Raw genomic sequence first — 22,949 nt, 5'->3', positions numbered from 1 at the left:
AAAGGCATTTCCAAGGGTGGTGGATGGGGGGATTTGATTTAAAAAATAAATAAATAAAATGCTGGGTTAATAAAGTTAACTGGATTCTCTCTGAGCCTTAATGTGCTAATATGTTTTATCAATAATTGAAGTAGACATAGTCAAAATCAATTTTTATTATTCCATGGAACCCATTTTTTTTCTGTATAGTGTCTTAAGACACCTCTACATGTCAGAACATACTTTGGGTAGTGTTTCTTCAGTGAATTTAGAGTAAAGGGTTAACATTCCATCTTGTCTGTTTAATTCTTCTAAAATTCCTTCTCCTTCCAATGGCTGTCAAGAACTGTAATTGTGTCAGTTCTCAGTTTGTAGTGTACAAGCATGATTTTATTATTAAAGTGAGATGGATTAAAAATATTTTTGTAATGAGATAACATTTTAATTTTCACCATTTATATATAAACACAAGTTAATAAAACACATCACAAAACAGTAAAATTTCATAGTTAATATTTATAGGTGCATAGTTTCATGCTCACATGTTTTTAAGTATTATATATATTAACAAATTTCACAACACATCATTATTTTTAAACAGAAATAATCATTAAAAGACACCTAGAAATCTTATAATATATGATAGTAAATCACAACTTCTCAATAACAGCAACAAAAAATAGTGAAGATTTAGAAATAAGTGGTAGTCACTTAGGTGTTTTAATTTAACATTTTAGATTTGAAGCCACAATATCCACACAGCACACAAGGACCCTGCTACCATATAATCACTTCAGTGAGAGGGAAGCACTGAAATGCTGTGTAGGGGCAGGTACAGATAACTTCAATTACTGCTGATGGAAGAGTTTAAAATACACTGTAAAAACTGTGAGAAAATGTCATGACTGGGCATGTTGGAACTGAGTACTTGTACAGGATGAAACATCTGTCAGTAGGTCTCAAGAAACTGGGAGCAAAAGTATTTCTTAGGCTTCGGGTTCATAGTCTTGATACCCTTCCTAATATGAAGAAAATCAGAAAGAAAACATGCAGTATTATTAGTTTGAGTCATCTGTAATGAAGGGTTTAGGGTGAATGACACAGGACATAGCTCATCACTTTGAATGAAGGTTATACTCATAACAGCTCTGCAACCATTCAGTTATACACAATATAATTTCATTTTTAATATTTTGTCTTCCTGTCAAATATAAAAGTGAATTAGGCTGCTCAGAGTTCAGGTATCTGAATTTTACTTCCAGATGACATTTAACAGTCATATGTTCTAGTCCTGCAGGGCAAGTTAGTTGGTCTATCTTGCTTCCATTTCCTCAGCTGTACATTTTGAAAGCCAAATCCAGTGATTTAAAAACCCTCTTCCGGGGCTAAGATCCTCTAATTTTTAAAAGGAGACAAAGACATTTTCTCTCCCTTTGCTCTCTCAATAAAAATATCTTCTTCATCTATGGCTTCAATTATTATTTTTATTCTAAATCCCCCTCTCCATACAATATATGGATAGCATCCACAATAAAATATTAAATAAATAAAAATATTAAAGATCTTAACTAAAGTGGTCAAATTAGTCCTAAAAAAACAACCCTAACTGGGATCCTGCTTTAAAATGAACAAAAGTACCTTCAATAATTAAAGTTGCTTTCTGAATCCAGTACAAACTTAAATGGAAAGGTTCTTCTAGTATTCTACAACTTGTCTTTGACCCATCTCTGCAGCCTTATTCTGTCACTGGTTTCTCTGTTCCCTAACCACAAATCCTATTTAGTTATCCACTGTTCCTCAGACATAGCCTTATGTATGTTTAGATATGCAGCACCTTTGCTTCTGATACTACCTTGTGCTAGAATGTCTTCTTTCCATTTTGGCATATCATATCTCCCATCCCTCCCACACAGATCAACACTAACTCTTCTATAAAACTCCTGATCACTTTAACCAGATCCTGTAACATATACTTTTTTGTGTATCTTGAATATTTTTGCCTCTGTGATGCCTGATACATAGAAGACAGTCAATAATGTTTAAAGGAATCATCACGAATAAATGAAGGGATAAATTTTCATTTGTATTTGTTTTTATCAAACCTATTAGAATGTAAACTCCTTTTGTTCTGGCACTATCAATTAATCTTCTGGTATTTTCTATAGTATTTAGTATTGTGCTGTGCATAAAAAGATTCAAAAATTTTGGTAAAATCTAAGAAACAATTTAATTTCAATTTCTATAAATGGGATTATCAATATGCCTTTAACTGATGCCGTAAAGAATAATATATAACCTAACTGGAAGACATTTTAATTTAATTTTTTTTAAAGATTTAATTTATTTATTCGACAGACAAAGATCACAAGTAGGCAGAGAGGCAGGCCGAGAGAGAGGAGGAAGCAGGCCCCCTGTCGAGCAGAGAGTCCAATGCGGGGCTTGATCCCAGGACCCTGGATCATGACCGTAGCCGAAGGCAGAGGCTTTAACCTGCTGAGCCACCCAGGCGCCCCTTAATTTTTAATGAATAATATCTTCTTTTTGAAGATATTATCTTCTTTTTGATATCTGGTGCCGGTATCAGGGAATACCATCCTCATGGAAATAGTTGGGGAGTAATCTTTGCTCTTTTTTTGGAAAAGAAATTAATTAGTATTAATTGTGGTTAATAGTTATTAATTATTCCTTAAATGTTTGGCAGAATTCATCAGTGAAGTTGCCTGGTCCAAAAAATTTTCTTTCTGGGTAGATTTTTTTTTTTAACAATAATCCAGTCTCTTTATTATATGTCTATTCAGATTTTCTATTTCTTCTTAAGTCAGCTTCATTCATCTAAAAGTATTTTTAAATTTTCCTTAAGATATATTTTCTATTAAAGAAACTTATTTTCAAATTAAAATTAATCATCAAAAGGCTGGATTGGAGTACATCAGTTACTGCAAACCATGCATTTATCATATTTCTACTCTATAATTTTAAAATTATAATTTAATAATTTAATTTAATTAATAATAAATTAATTAAATAATTTAAATTTGGGTAGTTTTTATTTTACCATGCAAATATCTTGCTGGAAATGTATGGCAAATAATAATGAATTTAAGTATTGAGTTGATTTCTCCAACTTTCCATTTGGGAATTTATTTTAGAAAGTAAGGTTTTTAATAAAATAATTTTCTAATGCAGGGATCAGCACACACTTTCTGTAAAGGGTCATTAAGTACATATGTTAGATTGTATGAACCACAGAGTATCTCTGTTGTGCCTTTTTTTTTTTTTAAACAATGCTTTACAAATTAGCTTTCAAGTTGTCTGCACAATATATAGTCTGGATTTGTCCAATTTGTCCCTCTAGAGAGTAAATCACTTTCAGTAAGGACAAATGGAAGGAAAATCTGACAGTGACAGATTTTTGGTATTGTTTATTAAAAAGACTCAACTTGAACTCCTGAAGTTTATTTTCAGAGTTGAAGGTATATAAAATTTTACCTCAGAAGGCATTTCATATGCTTCATTGTCAGGATCAACTGGCATATCTTCCAGAATTCCTTCCTGTGGGCCTCCTTCTTCACTCTAAATGGGAAACACAAAAGGAATATGATGAGGTGCCTGCCGGTTTGTACTTTTTCAAAAATTAAGCACATTTTAAAAACATCTTATATAAAATAATGGTAAGAATGTTGCAGAAGTGGCACTACTTATAACTACTGATGGCATTCTAAACTATATAGTACCTTTGCGGAAATATTGTGATGTTATGTGTTGTTAACACTAAAAATATACAAATTTTTTTGCCCAAGTAATTTACTACCCAAGAAGTAGTCCCAAACTATCTTCCAAAGATGTTTTTCACAGCACCGATGACAGCAGTAAAAGAAATTGTTAACCTAAATGTTCAATAGAAAATGAAATTAGAAAATTATAATTAATCTATTCAATAGATTATTATGAAGATATGTATTTACTATAGCATGAAAATTATATAACAAAATGAGAACCTATTTATAATAGCATATTTAGAAAGATATAAAGTTGTATATATTATGGATATAACCAATGTGTTATTCAGATGTAAAGCTAAAAAGATCGAAGAAAATCTAACAAAATGTTAAAAGCACTTTTTATTGGGTAGTTCTGTTTTATTTTTTTTAAGTTAACTTATATAACCATTTATAATGTAAAAGCATACATATTTTATAATTCATTTTTTAAATGACGGCAAATAATTTATTTTCTGAAATTTTAAAATTAAAACTATAAATACATATTAATTATATATTATATTTATATATATAGAGAGAGAGAATATAAATACATGATTCACAAATTTCCCAGTTCTCTCTCCTTAGAAATAAGATACCATAAAACTCAACTTGAACTCATATCTTTACTAGTATCCTTCATTAAATGCCTTTTGTTTCTTTGCGTTTATTCCAGTAGAGTTCACCGAAAATTGAAAAATCAGAGAGGCAACATGAGCCTAAAATGGACTTACTCAAAGAGATCAAATACTCCCTCAGCCAATGTAGCTTATGTTTAAAAATATGCCTGGTGTAAATAACCGCTCCTCTTGTCTTCATCATGAAAGTGACTGACAGGTAGGCAGAAAGATAAAGAAATGGTTGCCCATATAAAAAGTCGAACTAAAGCTCATGCCTACATTAACTGGGCTGAGAAGTTTATAGATCATTTTCTCCTGCCCAACTTCCTTTTCATAAACCAAAAAAGTCCAAGTTATATATAAATGAAATAAAACACAAACAGTCCTCAGGATACCTTACTTCTAAATGTGGAGTAAAGATACTGTAACCATAGTGTTTCACCTCTTAGCACAAGTCAAGAATATAGGTTCTCTTGTATAGTGATTAGATATGAGGTCTGTAGCATCTCAAGACTTGAGTTCAAATCTTAGCTTCTCTAGATTCTAGATTTTTTAAATTTAAGTACAGTTAACATATAGCATTATATTAGTTTCATGTGTACAAAATAATGATTCAAGAATGCTATACATTACTCAGTGCTTACCATGAGTATAATCACCATCTGTCACCAAACATTATTTTAATCTTATTGACTATGTGCTCTATGTACTTTTCATCTCTGTGACCTACTTATTTTATAACTGGATGTTGATACTCTTAATCCCCTTTAATTCACCCATTCCCCACCCACTTTATGGCAACCACCTGTTCTCTGAATTTCAGAGTCTGACTCTTTGTTCATTTCTCTTAATTCTTAGATTTCACATATGAGTGAAATCGTTGGTTTTGCAGTTCTCTGATTTATTTAACTTAGTATTATATTCTCTAGGTCTTAGAAGTGTTGTTGCAAATGGCAAGATTTCATTGTTTTTTTATGGGTAATATTCCATTGTGTGTATGTGTAAATACACCACACTTTCTTTATACATGCATTTTATAATGGACACATAAATTGCTTCCATATATTGGCTATTGCAAATAATGCTGAAATAAACATAGGAGTGCATGTATCTTTTCAAATTACTATTATTTTCTTTAAGTAAATATCCAGTAGCGGAATTACAGAATCATATGGTATTTCTATTTTTAATTTTTTGAGGAAACTCCATACTGTTTTTCAGACTGGTTGCACTAATTTTCATTTCCACTAACAGTGCACAAGGTTTCTTTTTTCTCCACATCCTCACCAATACTTGTTATTTTTTGTCTTTTTTATTTGAGTCATTCTGACAGGTGTCAGGTAATAAATATCTAATTATGGTTTCGATTTGCATTTTCCTGATGATTAGTGATGTTGAACATCTTTTCATGTGTCTGTTGGCCATCTGTAGGTCTTCTTTGGAAGATGTCTACATAGGTCCTCTGCCTTTTTTTTTTTTTTTGGATTGTGTTTTTTTTTTTTTGATATTGTATAAGTTCTTTATATATTTTAGATATTAACCCCTATTGTATATATCATTTGCAAGTATCTTCTCCCATTCAGTAGGTTGCCTTTGTAATAGTGCAGAAGCTTTTTATTTTGGTGTAGTCTCAATAGTTTATGTTTTTCTGTCTGTTGCCTAAGGAGACATATCTAAAAAAATGTTTCTATGGCCAATGTCAAGGAAATTATTGCCTATGTTTTCTTCTAGGAGTTTTATGGCTTCAGGTCTCACATTTAGGTCTTTAATCCATTCTGAGTTTATTTTTGTGTATGGTATATGCAAGTGGTCCAGTTTCATTCTTTTGCATGTAGCTATCCAGTTTTCCCAACACCATTTATTGAATAGGCTGTCTTTTCCCCATTGTATATTCTTGCATCCTTTGTTGTAGATTAATTGACCATATAAGTAACGGGCTTATTTCTGGATTCTCTATTCTTTTTGATTTATCCATGTGCCCTTTTTTGTGCCAGTACCATACTGTTTTGGTTACTACAGCTTTGTAGTATATCTTGAAATCTGGGAAGGTGATACCTTCAGCTTTGTTCTTCCTCAAGATTGCTTTGGCTGTTTGGGATCTTTTGTTGTTCCTTGCAAATTTAAAAATCCCTTGTTTTATTTCTGTGGCAAATGCTATTGGCATTTTGATAGGGATTGCATTGACTCTGTAGAGGGCTCTGGGTAGTACACACAGTTTTACAGTACCATTTCTTCTATGAGCATGAATATCTTTCCATGTATTTGTGTCATCATCAATGTCTTTCATCAATGTTTTACAGTTTTCAGAGTGCAGGTCTTTCACCTTAAGTTTATTCCAAGGTGTTTAATTCCTTTTAGTGCAATTGTAAATGGGACTGTTTTCTTAATTTCTCTTTCTGCTTGTTATTAGTGTATAGAAATGCGATGGCTTTCTGTATATATTTTTGTATCCTGCAAATTTTTTGAATTCCTTTATCAGTTCAAATAGTTGGGTTTTGTTGTTGTTGTTGTTGTTTTAATGGAGTCTTTAGGATTTTCCATATATAGTATCATGTCATCTGCAAATAGTGAAAGTTTTACTTCTTCCTTATCAATTTTTATGCCTTTTAATTTTCTAGTCTGATTGCTGCAACTGGGACTTCTAGTATCATGCTGAATAGAAGTGGTGGATCGACATCCTTGTTTTGTTTTTGATCTTAGGGGAAAAGCTGTCAGTTTTTCATGAGTATGATGTTAGTTCAGGGATTTTCACATATGGCCTTTACTATGTGGAATTATCTTCCCTCTAAACCTAACTTGATTAAGGGTTTTTTGAGACAATCATATGGTTTTTATCCTTTCTTTGGATAATATGATGTATTATACTGATTTATTTGCAAATATTGAACTAGTCTTTCTTCCCTGGAATAAATCTCAATTTATTGTGGGGAGTGATTTTTGTAATGTGTTGTCAAATTCTTTTTGTTAATTTTTTTTAATTACAGATTTATTTATTTAAGAAAGACAGAGACCAAATGAGAGAGTGAGTGAGAGAGAGAGAGAGAGAGAAAGAACCAGCAGAGGGAGAGGAAGAGGAAGAGGAAGAAGGAGAAGCAGACTCCCTGATGATGATAAGCCTGACACAGGGCTCCATCCCAGGACTCTCGGATCATGATCTGAGCTGAAAACAGATGCTTAACCAAACTAAGACAGCCAGGTGCCCCTGTTTGCTAATATTTTATTGAAGATTTTACATCTATGTTCATCAGAGATATTGGACTGTAGTTGTTTGGTTGGTTGGTTGGTTTTGCACTGTCTTTGTCTGGTTTTATTATCAGGGTCATGCTGGCCTTATAGAATGAACTTGGAAGTTTTCCTCCTCCTCCTTCTCCTGCTTCCTGAATACTTTCAGAAAAATAGTCATTAACTCTTTAAATGTTTGGTAGAATTCACCTATACAGCCATCTTGTCCTGAGCTTTTGTTTGTTGGGCATTTTTAATTACTGATTCAATTTCATTGCTAGTAATCACTCTGTTCAAATTTTCTGTTTCTTCCTGATTCACTTATAGATGATGATATTTTACTAGAAATTTACCTAGTTCTTTTAGGTTTTTCAATTTGCCCTATAATTTTTCATAACATTCACTTTTAGTTTTTTGTATTGCTGTGGTGGTATTATTTTTCCCCCTTCTCTTCTAAGTTCATTTGAGTTCTTTCTTTTTTCTTGTTGAGTCTAGCTAAAGGTTTATCAACTTTGTTTGTTTGTTTGTTTTTGTTTTTGTTTTTTTAACTTTGCCCATCTTTACAAAGAGCCAGATCTTTGTTTCATTGATCTTTACTATTGGTTTGTCTAGCCTCTATTTCACTTATGTATGCTATTAACTTCATTATTCCTTTCTTTCTACTAGTTTTGTCTAGTTCTTCTTTTTTTGTCTGTTCTTCTTTTTCTAGACCCTTTACATACAAGGTTGGGTTATTTCAGATTTTTCTGGTTTCTTAAAGTAGGCCTAGTTCCCATAAACATTGATCTTCGAATTCCTTTTATTGTATCAAAAGGTTTTGGACTGCTGTGTCTTCATTTTCATTGGTCTCTATTTTATTTTCCCTCTTTGGTCTTGTTAGACCCATTCATTTTTTGGTATCATGCTTTTTAAGCCTTAATGTATTTATGGGTTTTTTTTTCTGATTTTTTTTTCCATAATTGATTTCTAGTTTCATAACATTTAGTCAGAAAAGATATATAACATAATTTTATTCTTCTTGAATTTATTGGGACCAGTTTGGTAGCCTAAATATGATCTATCCTGCTATCCTGTAGGATGTTTCATCAGCACTTGAAAATAACATGTTTTTTTCTGTTTAGATGGACGTTTATATATATATATGTATATATCTAATATATATACATATATGTATGCATGTATATATGTATGTGTATATATATGTATGTATATATATATATATATATATATACATATATGTATATATATTAGATCCAATTGTCTAATCTGTTGTTCAAAACCCTGATTCTTTCTTTGTTGATTTTCTGCCTGGATGGTCTATTCATTGATGAAAGTGAGTATTAAAGAATGCTACTACTACTGTATTATTGCCAGTCTCTCCTTTTATGCATGTTAATGGTTGCATTATGTATTTAGGTGCTCCCATATTGAACACATAGATATTTTACAATTTTTTTATGCTCTTCCCTTTTTTTTTTTTTAAAGATTTTATTTATTTATTTGACAGAGAGAGAGAGATCACAAGTAGGCAGAAGCAGGCGGGGGTGGGTGAGTAGAGCAGAGAGCCCGATGTGGGGCTTGATCCCAGGACCCTGAGATCATGACCTGAGCTGAAGGCAGAGGTTTAACCCACTGAGCCACCCAGATGCTCCTATCCTCTTCCCTCTTACATTATGTAGTTCCCTTCTTTGTCTCCTGCTACAGTCTTTGTTTTAAAGTCTATTTTGTCTGGTAAGTATTACTACTCCAAATTTTTTGTTTCCATTTCCATTTTCAAGGTAAATGTTTTTCTAATTCTTCACTTTCAATCTGCATATGCCTTTAGGTGTGCAGTGAGTATCTTGTAGACAGTATATAGATGGGTCTTGTTTTCTATCTGTTCAATCACCCTATGTCCTTTGATTAGAGTATTTAGACTATTTACATTTCAAGTAATTAATGAAAGGTATGTACATACTGCCATTTTGTAATTTATTTTATAGTTGTTTTTGTCATTCTGCTCTGTTCCTTTCTTTTCTTGCTCTCTTCCCTTTTGGCTTGATGGCTTTCTTTAGTGTCATGCGTGGATTCCTTTCTTTCTTTGTGTGTGCATTTATTAAAAGTTCATGATTGGTGATTACCTTTAGGTCATATATAACATCGTATGTGTATAGCAGTCTCTATTCAGTTGATGGTCAGTTAAGTTTGAACACATTCTAAAAGCATTTAATTTTTATAACAACCCCCTTCCAGTTTTTATATATATGATGTTATATTTTACAAACTTATTTATGAATCCCTTGACTAACTTTTGTAGATATAATTGATTTAAGTGCATTTGCATTTTAATCTACATTCTGATTTTACAATTATAATTATATAATATATAGATATTACAATTATAATATATATAATATAATAATTATTCTACTATCTTTATTACATGTTTGCTTTTACCTGTGAATGTTTTCCATTCACAATTTTCTTACTTTTAGTTATGACTTTTTCTTTCCATTCAAATAATTCCTTTTAATGTTTCTTAAAAGGCTGGTTTAGTAGTGATGAACTCCTTTAACATTTTTTGTCTGGGAAGTTCCTTATCTCTCCTTCTATTCTGAATGAAAACCTTGCTGGATAGAGTATTCCTGGTTGCAGGTCTCCTTCTTTCAGCACTTTGAATATATCACACTACTCTCTTCCAGCCTACAAAGCTTCTGTTGAAAAATCAGATGACAGCTGATAATGTTTTCCTTGTATGTAACTCTTTTCTCTTCTCTTGCATTTTTAAAATTATCTGTTTATAACTATTTTCTTGCCACTTTAATATTTTGTCTTTGTATGGACCTCCTTGGTTAATCTTGTTAAGTGGTTCTTTACATTTCCAGTATCTGAATGTCTGTCTCTTTTCCCAGATTAGGAAAGTTTTCACCTATTATTTCTTCAAATAACTTTTTGCTTCCTTCTCTTTTCTCCTTCTGATATCCCTATAATGCAAATGTTAATTATACTTGAAATTGCTGAATTTCTTCAACCTTTTTTTTTTTTTTGAGTGAGAGAAAGAGTGAGTGGGGGAGTAGACACAGAGGAAAGGGAGAGAGAGAATCTTAAACAGGCTTCACGCCCAGCACAGAGCCTTACACGGGCTTGATCTCACAACCCTGAGATCACAACGTGAGCCAAAATCAAGAGTCAGCCTCTTAACTGACTGAACCATCCAGGTGCCCCACAACCTATTCTCATTTTTAATTTTTCTTTTTGCTGTTTACCTTGGTTGCTTTCCCTTACCTTGTTTTCCAGATCACTGATTCATTCATTGCATCCTCTAATCTGCTATTGATTCCCTCTAGTATATGTTTAAAATTTCGGTTATTTGAGTTCATCATCTCCGACTGGTTTTTATATTTTCTATCTTTTTGTTCAGGGTCTTACTGAGATTCTCCACTCTTTTTTCAAGCCCACTGAGTACTTTATGACAATTATTTGAACTCTCTATCAGGCATATTGCTTATTTTATTTCATTTAGCACTTTTACTGTGGTTTTGTCCTGTTCTTTCATTTGGAACATATTCCTCTGTTTCTCATTTTGTCTCACTCTGTGTTTGTTTCAGTGTTTTGGGATGGTAGCTATTGGCCTTGAAAGTAGTGGCCTTATGAAGCAGTCCTGTGGCACCCTGTAGCACAAAGTCTCCTGGTCTCCAGAACAAGGCATTTCGGGGTGTCTCCTATGTGGGCTTGTATACCCTATTGTTGTGGCTGAGTTGCATTTGCCTTCAGTTCAGTCAGCTACAAAGACAAACTTGCCTGCTCTGGTTATACCAATCATGATTTGGTCCCTGTGCTGTTGAGGGGTCTAAGGATGCCACAAGTTTTAGATGCAGCATGTCATCAGTCAGGCTAGCTGTCTGCACTCAGTCTGTATGCCACAGGTGCATATACACCAAACAGCAAAATGCTCTCCTGGTTTGGCTCCTGAGAGGCTATGGTGGACAAGGTTGGCAGTCAGACCAGATATCTATACCCAGTCTATCTGTCAGGAATGCAGGTGCACCAAAAGGCAAACCACTATCCCTGGACACCCTGCTAAAAAGCTCTGCTGCTTGGAACTGTTGGTGTGCTGGTGTAATTGTAGTTTTCTTCCCCTCCTGCCAGGGAAGGAATCATTTTGGAATGGTAACGGCCTTTGCTGGGGCTACTTATGAAGTGTGTTAGGACAGAAGCTGCTTTAGAGGGATGCCTTGCTAACACAGGTGAGTTAGACAGGGTGGGTCTGCCAGAGAATGTGGGTGCCAGGCACTTGGTATTAGTAATATAGATGGAAAATGTTCACACTGGTTCTTGCAAGTATTCAGCTATCAAGTCTGGGAAATAGGAAGATAAATGGTACCCAATGGCACTTACGTTCTTGGGTAAGTCTCTTCAAAATCCTTGCTCCTTCAGCACACACTCTGAGACTAGTAAATAACTCTCCTTCATATATATCACAGGTTTTATTTAAACTGCTGCATCTATGTTTTTTCTCCTCTACGTTATTTGCTATGCTGGTTCTTTAAGGGCAGGGATTCAGGTTCTTATCACCCTCTAGCTCTCCCAGAACAAAGCCTACTGATTTTAAAAGTATCTGGAGTTAAACACTGCTGATAGTAAAAGCTCACAAAGTATGCCCCATTCCTTGTCAAAGCCAAAAGGACTCATCTTTCCAGTCCAAATCCCCCATGTCTGGGGTGGGGTTTGATCTTGTTTTTTCTGTTTGTGATATCCTCCCCCCTTCCACCCTACCATTCGTGATTTGTCTCACTGGGGGTTTGATTCCCAGCTATCTGTATCCTTCCCTCCTACACTCTTCTGTGTGGCCTTCTCTTTATTAACTATGGAAATTCTGTTCTGCAAGTCTTTGAAATAAAAGATGTAGCTGTTATCTTGGTGTATCTAAGGGACCAGGTGAGTTCAGGATCTTCCTGCTCTCCCAGATTCTAGATCTTTTGTGATGTTGGGCAAGTTCCTTAAGCTTTTCCTAAGCACCAAATACCCTTAGTGAAGACAAATGGGGCAGCAATTTATCTTTTAACTAGGAGGAACAAAAGACATCATTAATTTACTATTAGTATTTAGGTGACTTTTAGTGATAGTCAAGTATGTGAAAAATAAGCTTGTTGTTAAAGAGAAAACACAGGCCCAGAACAGAATCACTAATGTTAAGACCCTTGTCAGTTAACCAAGTCTAATTCCTAATCTGTAGTTTTCCTAAACTGTAGTTTTAACATCCCTAAGAATATAAATTTAACCAGCCAAATTAATCTCCTCATCTACGCTAGGAGGCTATCTGCTATTAGACCATTTCTGTTCCCCTTAGGAGCATGACCTTACCTCAAACAATGCATTCACTAATTTCTTTCTCTCCCCCAATTCTCACTGGCTTTACAGTCTAGAGTTAATGGGCCATCTAGACTGACAGGAGGTCTCTAACAGAGACCTCAGCCCTTATTTCAGTCTGCAATTTCAGTTTGGAATTCCTTCCTCAGATCCAACCTCAGTCTCCATTAGTGGAATTTGCTGATTTATTGCACATTGGGGATTGCTGGTGGTACACGTAGGAACTTCCTTTGGCAAGTCCACAGTGACTTCTTAAAACCAGCCCTCAGTCCTATCCTCAGATTCCCCATGGAGAACTGACTCTGCCATGAGAAGTTCTCATTTTCTTTGGTATCAGTCCAGAGTCTTCATTCTTTGAGGTCTGCTCGTTTAATCCTTTTCCCAGTATCTAGTTCTTTGCCTACTGTTGGTGTCCATGGTTCTGTTTCCTTGGTAATTATTGGTTTCTGTTAATGGGCACATGAGGTAAAGGCTAATTGCTAAAGGGAATCTGCGATGCCAGAAACCTGCAAAAATTGTTGGGCCTGGGTTGAGCATTTAGGAGCGGCCCGTTAGTGTACACACCACCTAACTCAGAGACTTCCATGTTAGGAGAAGTTGGCTACACAATGGGTTAGATAAACACTAGATTACCCACCTACTTTAAGAAAGCTTCTGTGCATGTAGGTACACTGTAAAACATACATAATTCCCAAGCCAGCTGCATATGCCTTTAGATACTAGTTTGGCTCTGAGAAACCCAAAGACTTGGCTAATGGGATCCTTAAACTCTAAGAGGTCAGGCACACCACCTTCCAGCATGCATGCTTATTCCTAAAAACCATGGCCTCAGAATCTGTGATTATCTACAGAAACGGTGAAATTTTACTAAAAACAATCGAGAATTACAGTGGCCATTATGGGGAATGTTCCAATTAGATAAGATCATTTAAGGAATGTACTTGAAAGAAAAGCCTTCAAAATTCTAAAAATAGTTTCACTGAAAATTTCATTACAATAAAATGATAAAAAATTAAAAAGATGGAAGGGGTAATTAATAGAAAAGGCTGTAAGACTCATGGAATTCTCACTACGTCCCTCTATCCTCTTTTATTTCAATACTTATCCTAGCCCTCTTCCTGAATTGCCTTAACATGACCATAAACAGAAGTCTGTCAAGTTAATAACCTTACACACACACCCATTATCTACCTTACAATGGGAGCCCTCATATAAATTTTGCATTATCATATCTGTCTCATGGTTAAACACTTTTAAACAACAAGGTCTCTGATTATATGTCTATGCATGTCTAGTATAGAATGTGATATTTTCTACCTCTGGATGGTATTACTAAAATTTGCAAAGAGCTCTCTTTAATTGGTCTAAAAATAAGCACTTCTAACTTAAGAAATTTTTAGAAAAAAATCTCAGAAATATAATAGAAGCTAACACAAATGCTTACTGGATTCACAAGACCTGGGAAAATATTCAGTATTAAGGGTAATTTCAGGTTGCTGGTTGATTATAATAAACATATCTTAGACTTATCAACACTGACTACAATGCAAACATATAATTTTTCATTCTGCCTAGGTTTACTAATCAAATAGGTTCATGTTATCTCTGTTGCAAAACTTGTCAGGAAAAGAAAACCCTTAGAATTAGATTTTGCCTAATGTTTAAGATCTAAACATAATGAACAACAAGTGAATTGAATAGGTGTAAATAAGAAGGTTTTAGGTGAATTTTTAACATCATTTCCTCAAATCATTTTGGTAAACTGAAACTTCAAGGTTTTGCTAAGTGATGAGTTAAGTTAAATTCATTAAGTATCAGGATTATTTCCAAATAAAATACTAAAACATTAATCACTGAAAACAGGCTTAGTTTTTGCTTTTTACAGAGGAATAAAAAATATTTGCACCTATTAGTCAACATGTTTTATACCATATTAAGAAATTTTCTATGAAAAAGGCGGAAATCACAAAAAGTATGTTTTTAGAAATAAAAAGTATAAGTTTGTCAATTCAGACAATGCAAATGTAAAAGAGCATTCATAATTGTTTACTTCTTGGCTAAGGTCTCTAAGAGTTGAAAATTCTAACTAATATATGTAATTAAAATTACTAGAAATAATAAGGAAAACATCTCTGTGTGCAAGAAAATAAAGATGTTTGCTTCTGGTAAAGGAAGGTATGAGGAATGAAAATATATTCTAGTTAAGGGAAAAGAAAGCTTTGGCCTAAAATAAGCCTGCTTATTTAAAGAGAAAAAATACAGGACAAAATTCAAATGTAAAAAACAAAGTTGAAGAAGGTTGTGGAAACAAAATCTGTGAAATTTTAATGTATAAGTAAGCTAAAATTAATATGAATTTATTTAAGAATGAGTTTTAAAAAAAATTTTAAAAAATGAGTTTTAATATTAAAAGTACACAGCTATAAAACTAGAATGTAGCTTTTTCTTCTGTTAAAAGACAAAGTTTTCTTAGATTATTGATCTGCTCATTGTTTACAATTTCTTATTAAGGTTTATCTTTAACATAATGTGCTTAGAAAAAGAAAGATTGTATGTTTTGTATTTATTGGGTCTTTGATTACTTCTTTTTTTTTTTTTTTGCCTTTGTTTTTTAATTGTTTTCTGAAGGAAAAAAATCCTTCAGAATCTTTTCAATATTAAAAGAACTAAGGCTGGGGTGCCTGGGTGGCTCAGTGGTTTAAAGCCTCTGCTTCGGCTCAGGTCATGATCCCAGGGTCCTGGGATCGAGCCCCACATCGGGCTCTCTGCTCAGCAGGGAGTCTGCTTCCCCCACTTTCTCTGCCTGCTTCTCTGCCTACTTGTGATCTCTGTCAAATAAATAAATAAAATCTTCAAAACAAAACAAAACAAAACACTGTCTTAATTCTAGGGAAGATGGTGAAGTAGGAGGATCCTAAGCTCCCTTGTCCCATTGATAGAACTAAATAATACCCACATCAGTGTAATGACCCAGAAAATGCCCCAAAGACTGGCAGAACAGACTCCCTATAGCTAAATGTAGAGAAGAGGCCACATCGAAGAGGGCAGGAAGGGCCGAGACTAGTTAGGAGCCAAAATAACCCACAGGACTGTCCATGGGAAAGACGGACCCTACTGGCATGAAGGAGAGAAAGAGATCCTCTCACCAGGCACCCCAGGCATAAGGAACCCACATGGGGAACGTGAATACCTGTAACATTTAGCTTTGAAACCAGAGGGGCCTGAACACCTGGAACTTTAATAAATAAGCGTGCTTGGCTCTGGGAGAGCCAGGAAAGTGATAAGAAAAAGTCCATGCTCTTAATGAGAGCAGACAACAAACAGCCCCATGGAGATAGAGCAAAGAAGCAGCAGTTTGAAAAACAGCTGCACTGTATAAAGGAGGGAGATTTGTTTACTAATCTAAGAGTTTATGCTTGAGGGGCAGGGATCTTTGGGTGACTTATCCAAGAACAAAAGAGCTGGCACATGCCATCTCCCTATCTTTCCCACCAACCCAGATACACAGACAACTGCAGGAACCAGCAAAATGCCACCCGACAGGGTGCCCTGCCACTACAGGCTTCTGCAGTTCCACCCCATCCAACCTGCCAGCCTCCACAGGAGGTTTCCTGGGCAGCTTTAAGTCCCTTCCTGCCCTGGACCTTCATGGATCTTGTTGGCACTATGTGCGCCACCCTACCCCCTGCAAACTTTCCCACTGCAGCCCTGTGGCAGACGGTTTCTAAGCGGTCCCAGGTACCCCCCTGCAGCAAATGTGCACAGATCTTGCTAACACCGCAGGCCCAATTGCTGTGTTCTCCTATGGACCTGCTTCCTCCCATAAGACCATAGCCCCAGCCTATTCCGAGCACTGCCACAAGCCTGGCAGTGTGCAAGCAGCCTCAACATGGACAGCACCACTTCAAAGGGATTCCTGCGCCACAGAGAGGGGAGGAGAACCACAGAGGCCACTCTGACTGTGGCTCTAGAGTGGACTGGGGGCAGACACATGGTCTGACTATAAGCCCTGCCCAACTATGAAAGCTTCTCAGGATAACACAAGGAAAGTACCCTGCAGTAGTAGAACCACAACTCTAGCAAATGCCTGATAGGGTTCAACTCAAGCCTAAGTGGCCACATATGAGCCCACTAGCAAGACAGGGACCAAACCCTACCGGCAAAAGGCAAAGACACTGCAGACCAGCGGACTGAAGGCAAAGTGGCTCAGCCACAATAGTAGGGCACGCAGAGCTCACACAGGAGGCATCCCTGAAGCACCAGGTTCTGGAGAACAGGGGAAATTGCACTGCAGGAACTTTCACCCATAAGGCCACTACTTCCAAGAGCAAGAGACACAGCTGACTTTTCCTAACACAGAGAAACAGACACAGAGGTTTAGACAAAATGGGGAGTCAAAGGAATATGTCCCAAATGAAAATTAAAGAACAGGAAATAAAAAATCACAGCAAGGGAGCTAAATGAGATGGAGATAAGTAATGTGTCTGATAGAGAATTTAAAGTAATAAAGACATGCATTGGACTTGAGAAGTGTGGAAGACCTCAGTGAGACCATCAACAAAGAGAAAGAAAACGTAAAAAAGGACAATTCAGGAGGAAAGAACTCAATGCCTGAAACTGAAGCTATGCTAGATGGAATAAATACAGACCTGAGAAAGTAGCTCAGCAATCTGCAGCCAGAGTAATGGCAAGCAAGACAACAGACATAGAAAAGCATTAAAAAACCCTTACCAAAGTAGGTTTAGAGGAAACCTACCTCAGAGGGTTATTTGAAAAACTTACAGCTAACATCATCAGCAATGGGAAAAAATGGAGAACTTTGCCCCTAAGATTAAGAATAAGACAAGGCTGTCCATTCTCACCACTTTATACAACACAATACTGGAAGTCCTCACCACAGCAATCTGACAACAAAAAGAAACAAAAAGTATCCATATCAGTAAGGAAGAAATCAAGCTTTCACTATTTGCAGATAGCATAGTGCTTTATGCAGAAAACCTGAAAGACCCAACCAAAAAACCCACTAGAACTGATAAACGAATTTAGCAAAGTCACTGGAAACAAAATCAATCTACAGGAATCTGTTGCATTTCTATACACTAATAATGAAGCAGAAAAATAAATTAAGAAAACAATCCAATTACAGTTTTCATCAAGAATAATAAGATAACTAGGAATAAAACTAACCAAAGAGGTAAAAGATCTGTACTCTAAAAACTATAACACTGATGAAAGAAGTTGAAGATGACACAAACAAATGGAAAGCTATCCCATGATCATGAATTGGAAAAACAAAGATTATTAAAATGTCTAATTTAATACAATTTAAATATAATTAATTTAAATTTAATTAATAATAATTTAAAAATTAAATATTTAACCCAAAGCAATATACACATTTAATGTAATCCTTATCAAAATACAATCAACTTTTTCCAAAGAAATGAAACAAATAATCCTGAAATTTATATGAAACAAGAAAACCCCCGAATAGCCAGAGGAATGTTGAAAAAGAAAACCGAAGTTAGTGGCATCACAATTCCAGACTACAAACTCTATAACAAAGTTGTCATCATCAAGACAATATGGTACTGGCACAAAAACAGACACGTAGATCAGTGGAACAGAACAGAGAACCCAGATATGGACCCTCAACTCTATAGTCAACTAGTCTTTGAAAAAGCAGGACAGAATGTCCATGGAAAAAAGACAATCTCTTCAACAAATGGTGCTGGGAAAACTGGACAGCAGCATTCAGAAGAGTGAAACTGGATCACTTTCTTATACCATGAACAAAAATAAACAAAATAGATAAGAGACCTAAATGTGAGATCTTAAACCATTAAAATCCTAGAAGAGACATGGGCAGTAATTTCTCTGACATTGGCTATAGCAACTTTTTTTCTAAATACCTCCCCTGAGGCAAGGAAAACAGAAACAAAAATAAACTGTTGGAACTACATCAAAATAAAAAGCTTCTGCACAGCAAATGAAACAACCAATAAAACTCAAAGGCAACCTACAGAATGGGAGAAGGTATTTGCAAATGACATATCTGATAAAAGGTTAGTATGTTTGTGTGTGTATGTGTGTATATATATATATACTTTATATATAAAAAATAGACAAAATATATTTATATATAAAGATATAAGTACACAATGTATATATCAACATGAAATATAAAATTTTTATTCTACTTGAGTTTAGTAGCCACGTAAGTTTCTTACCTCTCACAAGATCTGTCAAGAATGACAAAAGTAGCTTAGGATAATTACTAACTTTATGTAATGTTTGATAAAGTTTTTGTAAGTCATCTAAACAGAACTGTCAAGAACAAGTAGATTAAGTAAGAGACATTTGGAAATATTAATGCTACATTTGAAAATTTTAAGAGACAAGCTTCTAGAAATGTTAAGATATATTCATAAATTTGAAAATTGAAAAAAATGCAGATATGGCCATTCACAACTGCTTCTTAGTTTACACTAGAAATCAGGCTTCCTAAGGGTTAAAGTTCTAATTAACATATGTAACAAAAACTACTAAAAATAAGGGAAACCTCTCTGTATGCCAGGAAGGTAAGATAGGTTTTTCAGAAAAAAAAGAGGTATGAAAAATTAAGATGCATTTTTTGTTGAGAGAAAAGAAGCAATTTTGTCTTGAGTTGAGGTTAAAAAGAAAAATTAAGAACAAAATCAGAATATATAAAAAATTATAAAAGTTTTATGAACAAGAAAACTTTAAAAATTAATTTGTGGTCAAGCTGGCTAAGATTAAATAAATTTATTTTTTGAGATTCTATTTATTTATTTGACAGAGAGAGAGAGATCATACAAGTAGAGAGGGTGACAGGCAGAAGAGGGAGAAGCAGGCTGCCCACTGAGTGGGGAGCCGAATGTGAGGCTTGATCCCAGGACCTTAAGATCATGACCTGAGATGAAGGCAGACATTTAACTGATTGAGCCACCCTGGCACCCCTTAATTAACTAAGCAATTAATTAATTTTTATATATTAATTTTTAAAATAGATTTTAATATCAAAATAAGCTGGTACATAGTTAAAATTTGGTTTTCTCTCTGTTAAAAGAACAGTTTTCTTGGACTTCTGGTCTGTTTTTGATAAGATTACTATATAAGATTCTTTACCTTTTGATTATCAAGTTTCATAATAATCTGTGATCCTATTTAGATAAGTGCTTTAAAACCTTTTTTCCTGATAACTGACTTTCTCTGACTTATTATCATATGGTTTCACTTATTTGTGGAACATAAGGATTAGCAAGCTGGACATTAGAAGAAGGAAGGGAAAAATGAAGGGGGTGGATATTGGAGTGGGGAATGAACCATGAGAGACTATGGACTCCAGGAAACAAATGGAGAGTTTTAGAAGGGAGGGGGGTGAGGGAATGGGTGAGCCTAGTGATGGGTATAAAGGAGGGCATGTATTGCATGGAGCACTGGGGGTTATACGCAAACAATGAATCATGGAACACTATATCAAAAACTAATGATGTACTGTATGGTGACTAACATAACACAATAAAAAAAAAACCCTTTTTTAAAATTTTAATTTATTTTTTTCAGCATAACAGTATTCATTATTTTTGCACCACACCCAGTGCTCCATGCAATCTGTGCCCTCTATAATACCCACCACTTGGTACCCCAACCTCCCACCCCCCATCCCTTCAAACCCCTCAGATTGTTTTTCAGAGTCCATAGTCTCTCATGGTTCACCTCCCCTTCCAATTTCCCTCAACTCCCTTCTCTCTAACACCCCTTGTCCTCCATGCTATTTACTATGCTCCACAAATAAGTGAAACCATATGATAATTGATTCTCTCTGCTTGACTTACTTCATTCAGCATAATCTCTTCCAGTCCCATCCATCTTGCTACAAAAGTTGGGTATTCAACCTTTCTGATGGAGGCATGATACTCCATAGTGTATATGGACCACATCTTCCTTATCCATTCGTCCATTGAAGGGCATAAAAACCCTTTTTTTGAGTATTTTTGACAAACTTCCAGAATCAAATTCTTTTAAAAATGCTTGTTTTACCTGGAATATTCCAAAAGATTTGTCAAACAAATTAGACATTTGATATGTAATTTACATGGAAATGTTGTCAAATAAATAATACTAAGTGTTCTTTTTATTGTATTTGTAGTATTATGGCACATGTAGATAACAATATCTTTTCTCCTGCAAAAACAGCCCCTCATTGCCACACTTTTGCCATCCTAATTTCCTTCTGACATGGCAACAGTCTGCTTCTTCTTTTTTTTTTTTAAAGATTTTAATTATTTATTTGACAGAGATCACAAGTAGTCAGAGAGGCAGGCAGAGAAAGAGGGAAAGTAGGTTCCCTGCTGAGCAGAGAGCCCGATGCGGTGCTCGATCCCAAGACCCTGAGATCATGACCTGAGCCGAAGGCAGAGGCTTAACCCACTGAGCCACCCAGGCGCCCCAGCAACAGTCTGCTTCTGAATCAGAAAAACTGATACAGACAAATAATGGCTGTAAATTCAATGAAACACCTACAAATAGACTTCATTAAACAGCTAGTTAGTATGGGTTATCAATATGTTCTTGTTATTGTATATGTATATGTATTTGTATTTTCTGGATGGGTTAAAGCCTTTCCTTGCTTCAAGTCTGACGTCCTCACAGGAAAAGCAAAAAAAAAACTTAAATGTGTTTCTCACTTGAAGTGTATTTTCCACTATCTTCAGTGATCAAGGCACTGACTTCACCAGACTAATCCTAGGAGTCTTAACAAAAGTTTTACCAACTTGCAATTCTATCAGTCTTACAGACTTTTGCTGATTCCTTGTTGTCTCTTGCTAGTATGCTCAGCTACTATAAGTCTCTAATGTTTTATGCTCAAGGCTGCCATCAATAGATTAAAGGTGGTTTTCTAGATCCAAATTTTTTTCTTTTTTTAAAAATAATAATTATTGGTTTTCATTTAACATATAATGTATTATTTGTTTCAAGAGTTCAGGTCTGTGATTCATCAGTCTTATATAATACCCAGTGCTCATTACAGGAAGAGAAGTAGCTAACATACAGGTAGATCACTTTCAGCCAAGATGCTGGATTAAGACATCATACTTTGGGGCACCTGGGTGGCTCAATGGGTTAAAGCCTCTGCTTTCAGCTCAGGTCATGGTCCCGGGGTCCTGGGATAGAGCCCCACATCAGGCTCTCTGCTCAGCAGGGAGCCTGCTTCCCTCTCTCTATGCCTGCCTCTCTGCCTGCTTGTGATATCTGTCTGTCAAATAAATTAAAAAAAAAAAAGACATCATACTTTAACTGAACATAAAAACCCTTCTCCCTCTTTTCCTTTCCTTTTCTTTTTTTCTTTTTCTTTTCTCTTTTCTTTCCTCTCCCTTTTTCCTTTCTCCCTTTCCTTTCCCCTTTCCTTTCCTTTCCCCTTTCCTTTCCATTCCATTCCATTCCATTCCATTCCATTCCATTCCATTCCATTCCATTCTCCTTTCTTTTCCTTTGGCACTGGCCTAGAAAGAGAACACCCTCATCTGTATCTCCCAGGCCACTGCTAAGGCAGGGAGTAACATCTTTGATTTCAGGCTAGGAGAACATCTAAATGTAACCCTAAATTTTCACAAGCAAAATACGACATCTTATTAGTTGATTCTCTTAAATTTACGTTGTTGAGTTAAAAGGAACATCTCGGGAGGCTTTTGAGATTCAGGAGTCATTCCTTTTGGCAGGTCCTTATTTCCCTGGCTAGGGATAAAATTAAATGAAGCTATAATTAAAAATGCTGCCTTAAAATTATTACAAAATCTCCTAAAACAACAGCAGCCCCACAAAGGTCCTTAAACTCTCAAGCCAAAGTTGTTTTGATAATAGAATAGCACTTGATTGTCTTGTGGGTGCACAAGAAGGTGTCTGTGTTTTGTCCACTACTACTTGCCATACCTAGATTAATACTGTTGAGGAAACTGAAACTCAAATAAGGACAAGCTGCTTGGCTTTAAAAAGG

The 22,949-nt window shown here is 35.2% G+C and overlaps 1 protein-coding gene across 3 annotated transcripts in view; it reads right to left on the bottom strand.

The window, feature by feature from the left end:
• Positions 1-475: 475 nt before the first annotated feature.
• Positions 476-22,949, bottom strand: part of SNCA (synuclein alpha) — a 155,057-nt gene continuing 132,583 nt past the window's right edge. For all 3 annotated transcript variants that reach the window (XM_044224499.1, XM_044224498.1, XM_044224500.1), the window contains exons 5-6: positions 3,469-3,552; positions 476-998 (exon numbers count right to left, since the gene is read on the bottom strand). In XM_044224499.1, coding sequence (XP_044080434.1) covers positions 966-998; positions 3,469-3,552 — 117 coding nt within the window. In that variant the 3' untranslated portion in view covers positions 476-965. The remainder of the gene's footprint in view (positions 999-3,468; positions 3,553-22,949) is intronic.

This window comes from Neovison vison, chromosome 11, assembly GCF_020171115.1.
Source record: "Neovison vison isolate M4711 chromosome 11, ASM_NN_V1, whole genome shotgun sequence".
NCBI classification, from domain to species: domain Eukaryota; kingdom Metazoa; phylum Chordata; class Mammalia; order Carnivora; family Mustelidae; genus Neogale; species Neogale vison.
This window is presented reverse-complemented; position numbering and strand designations above follow the sequence as displayed.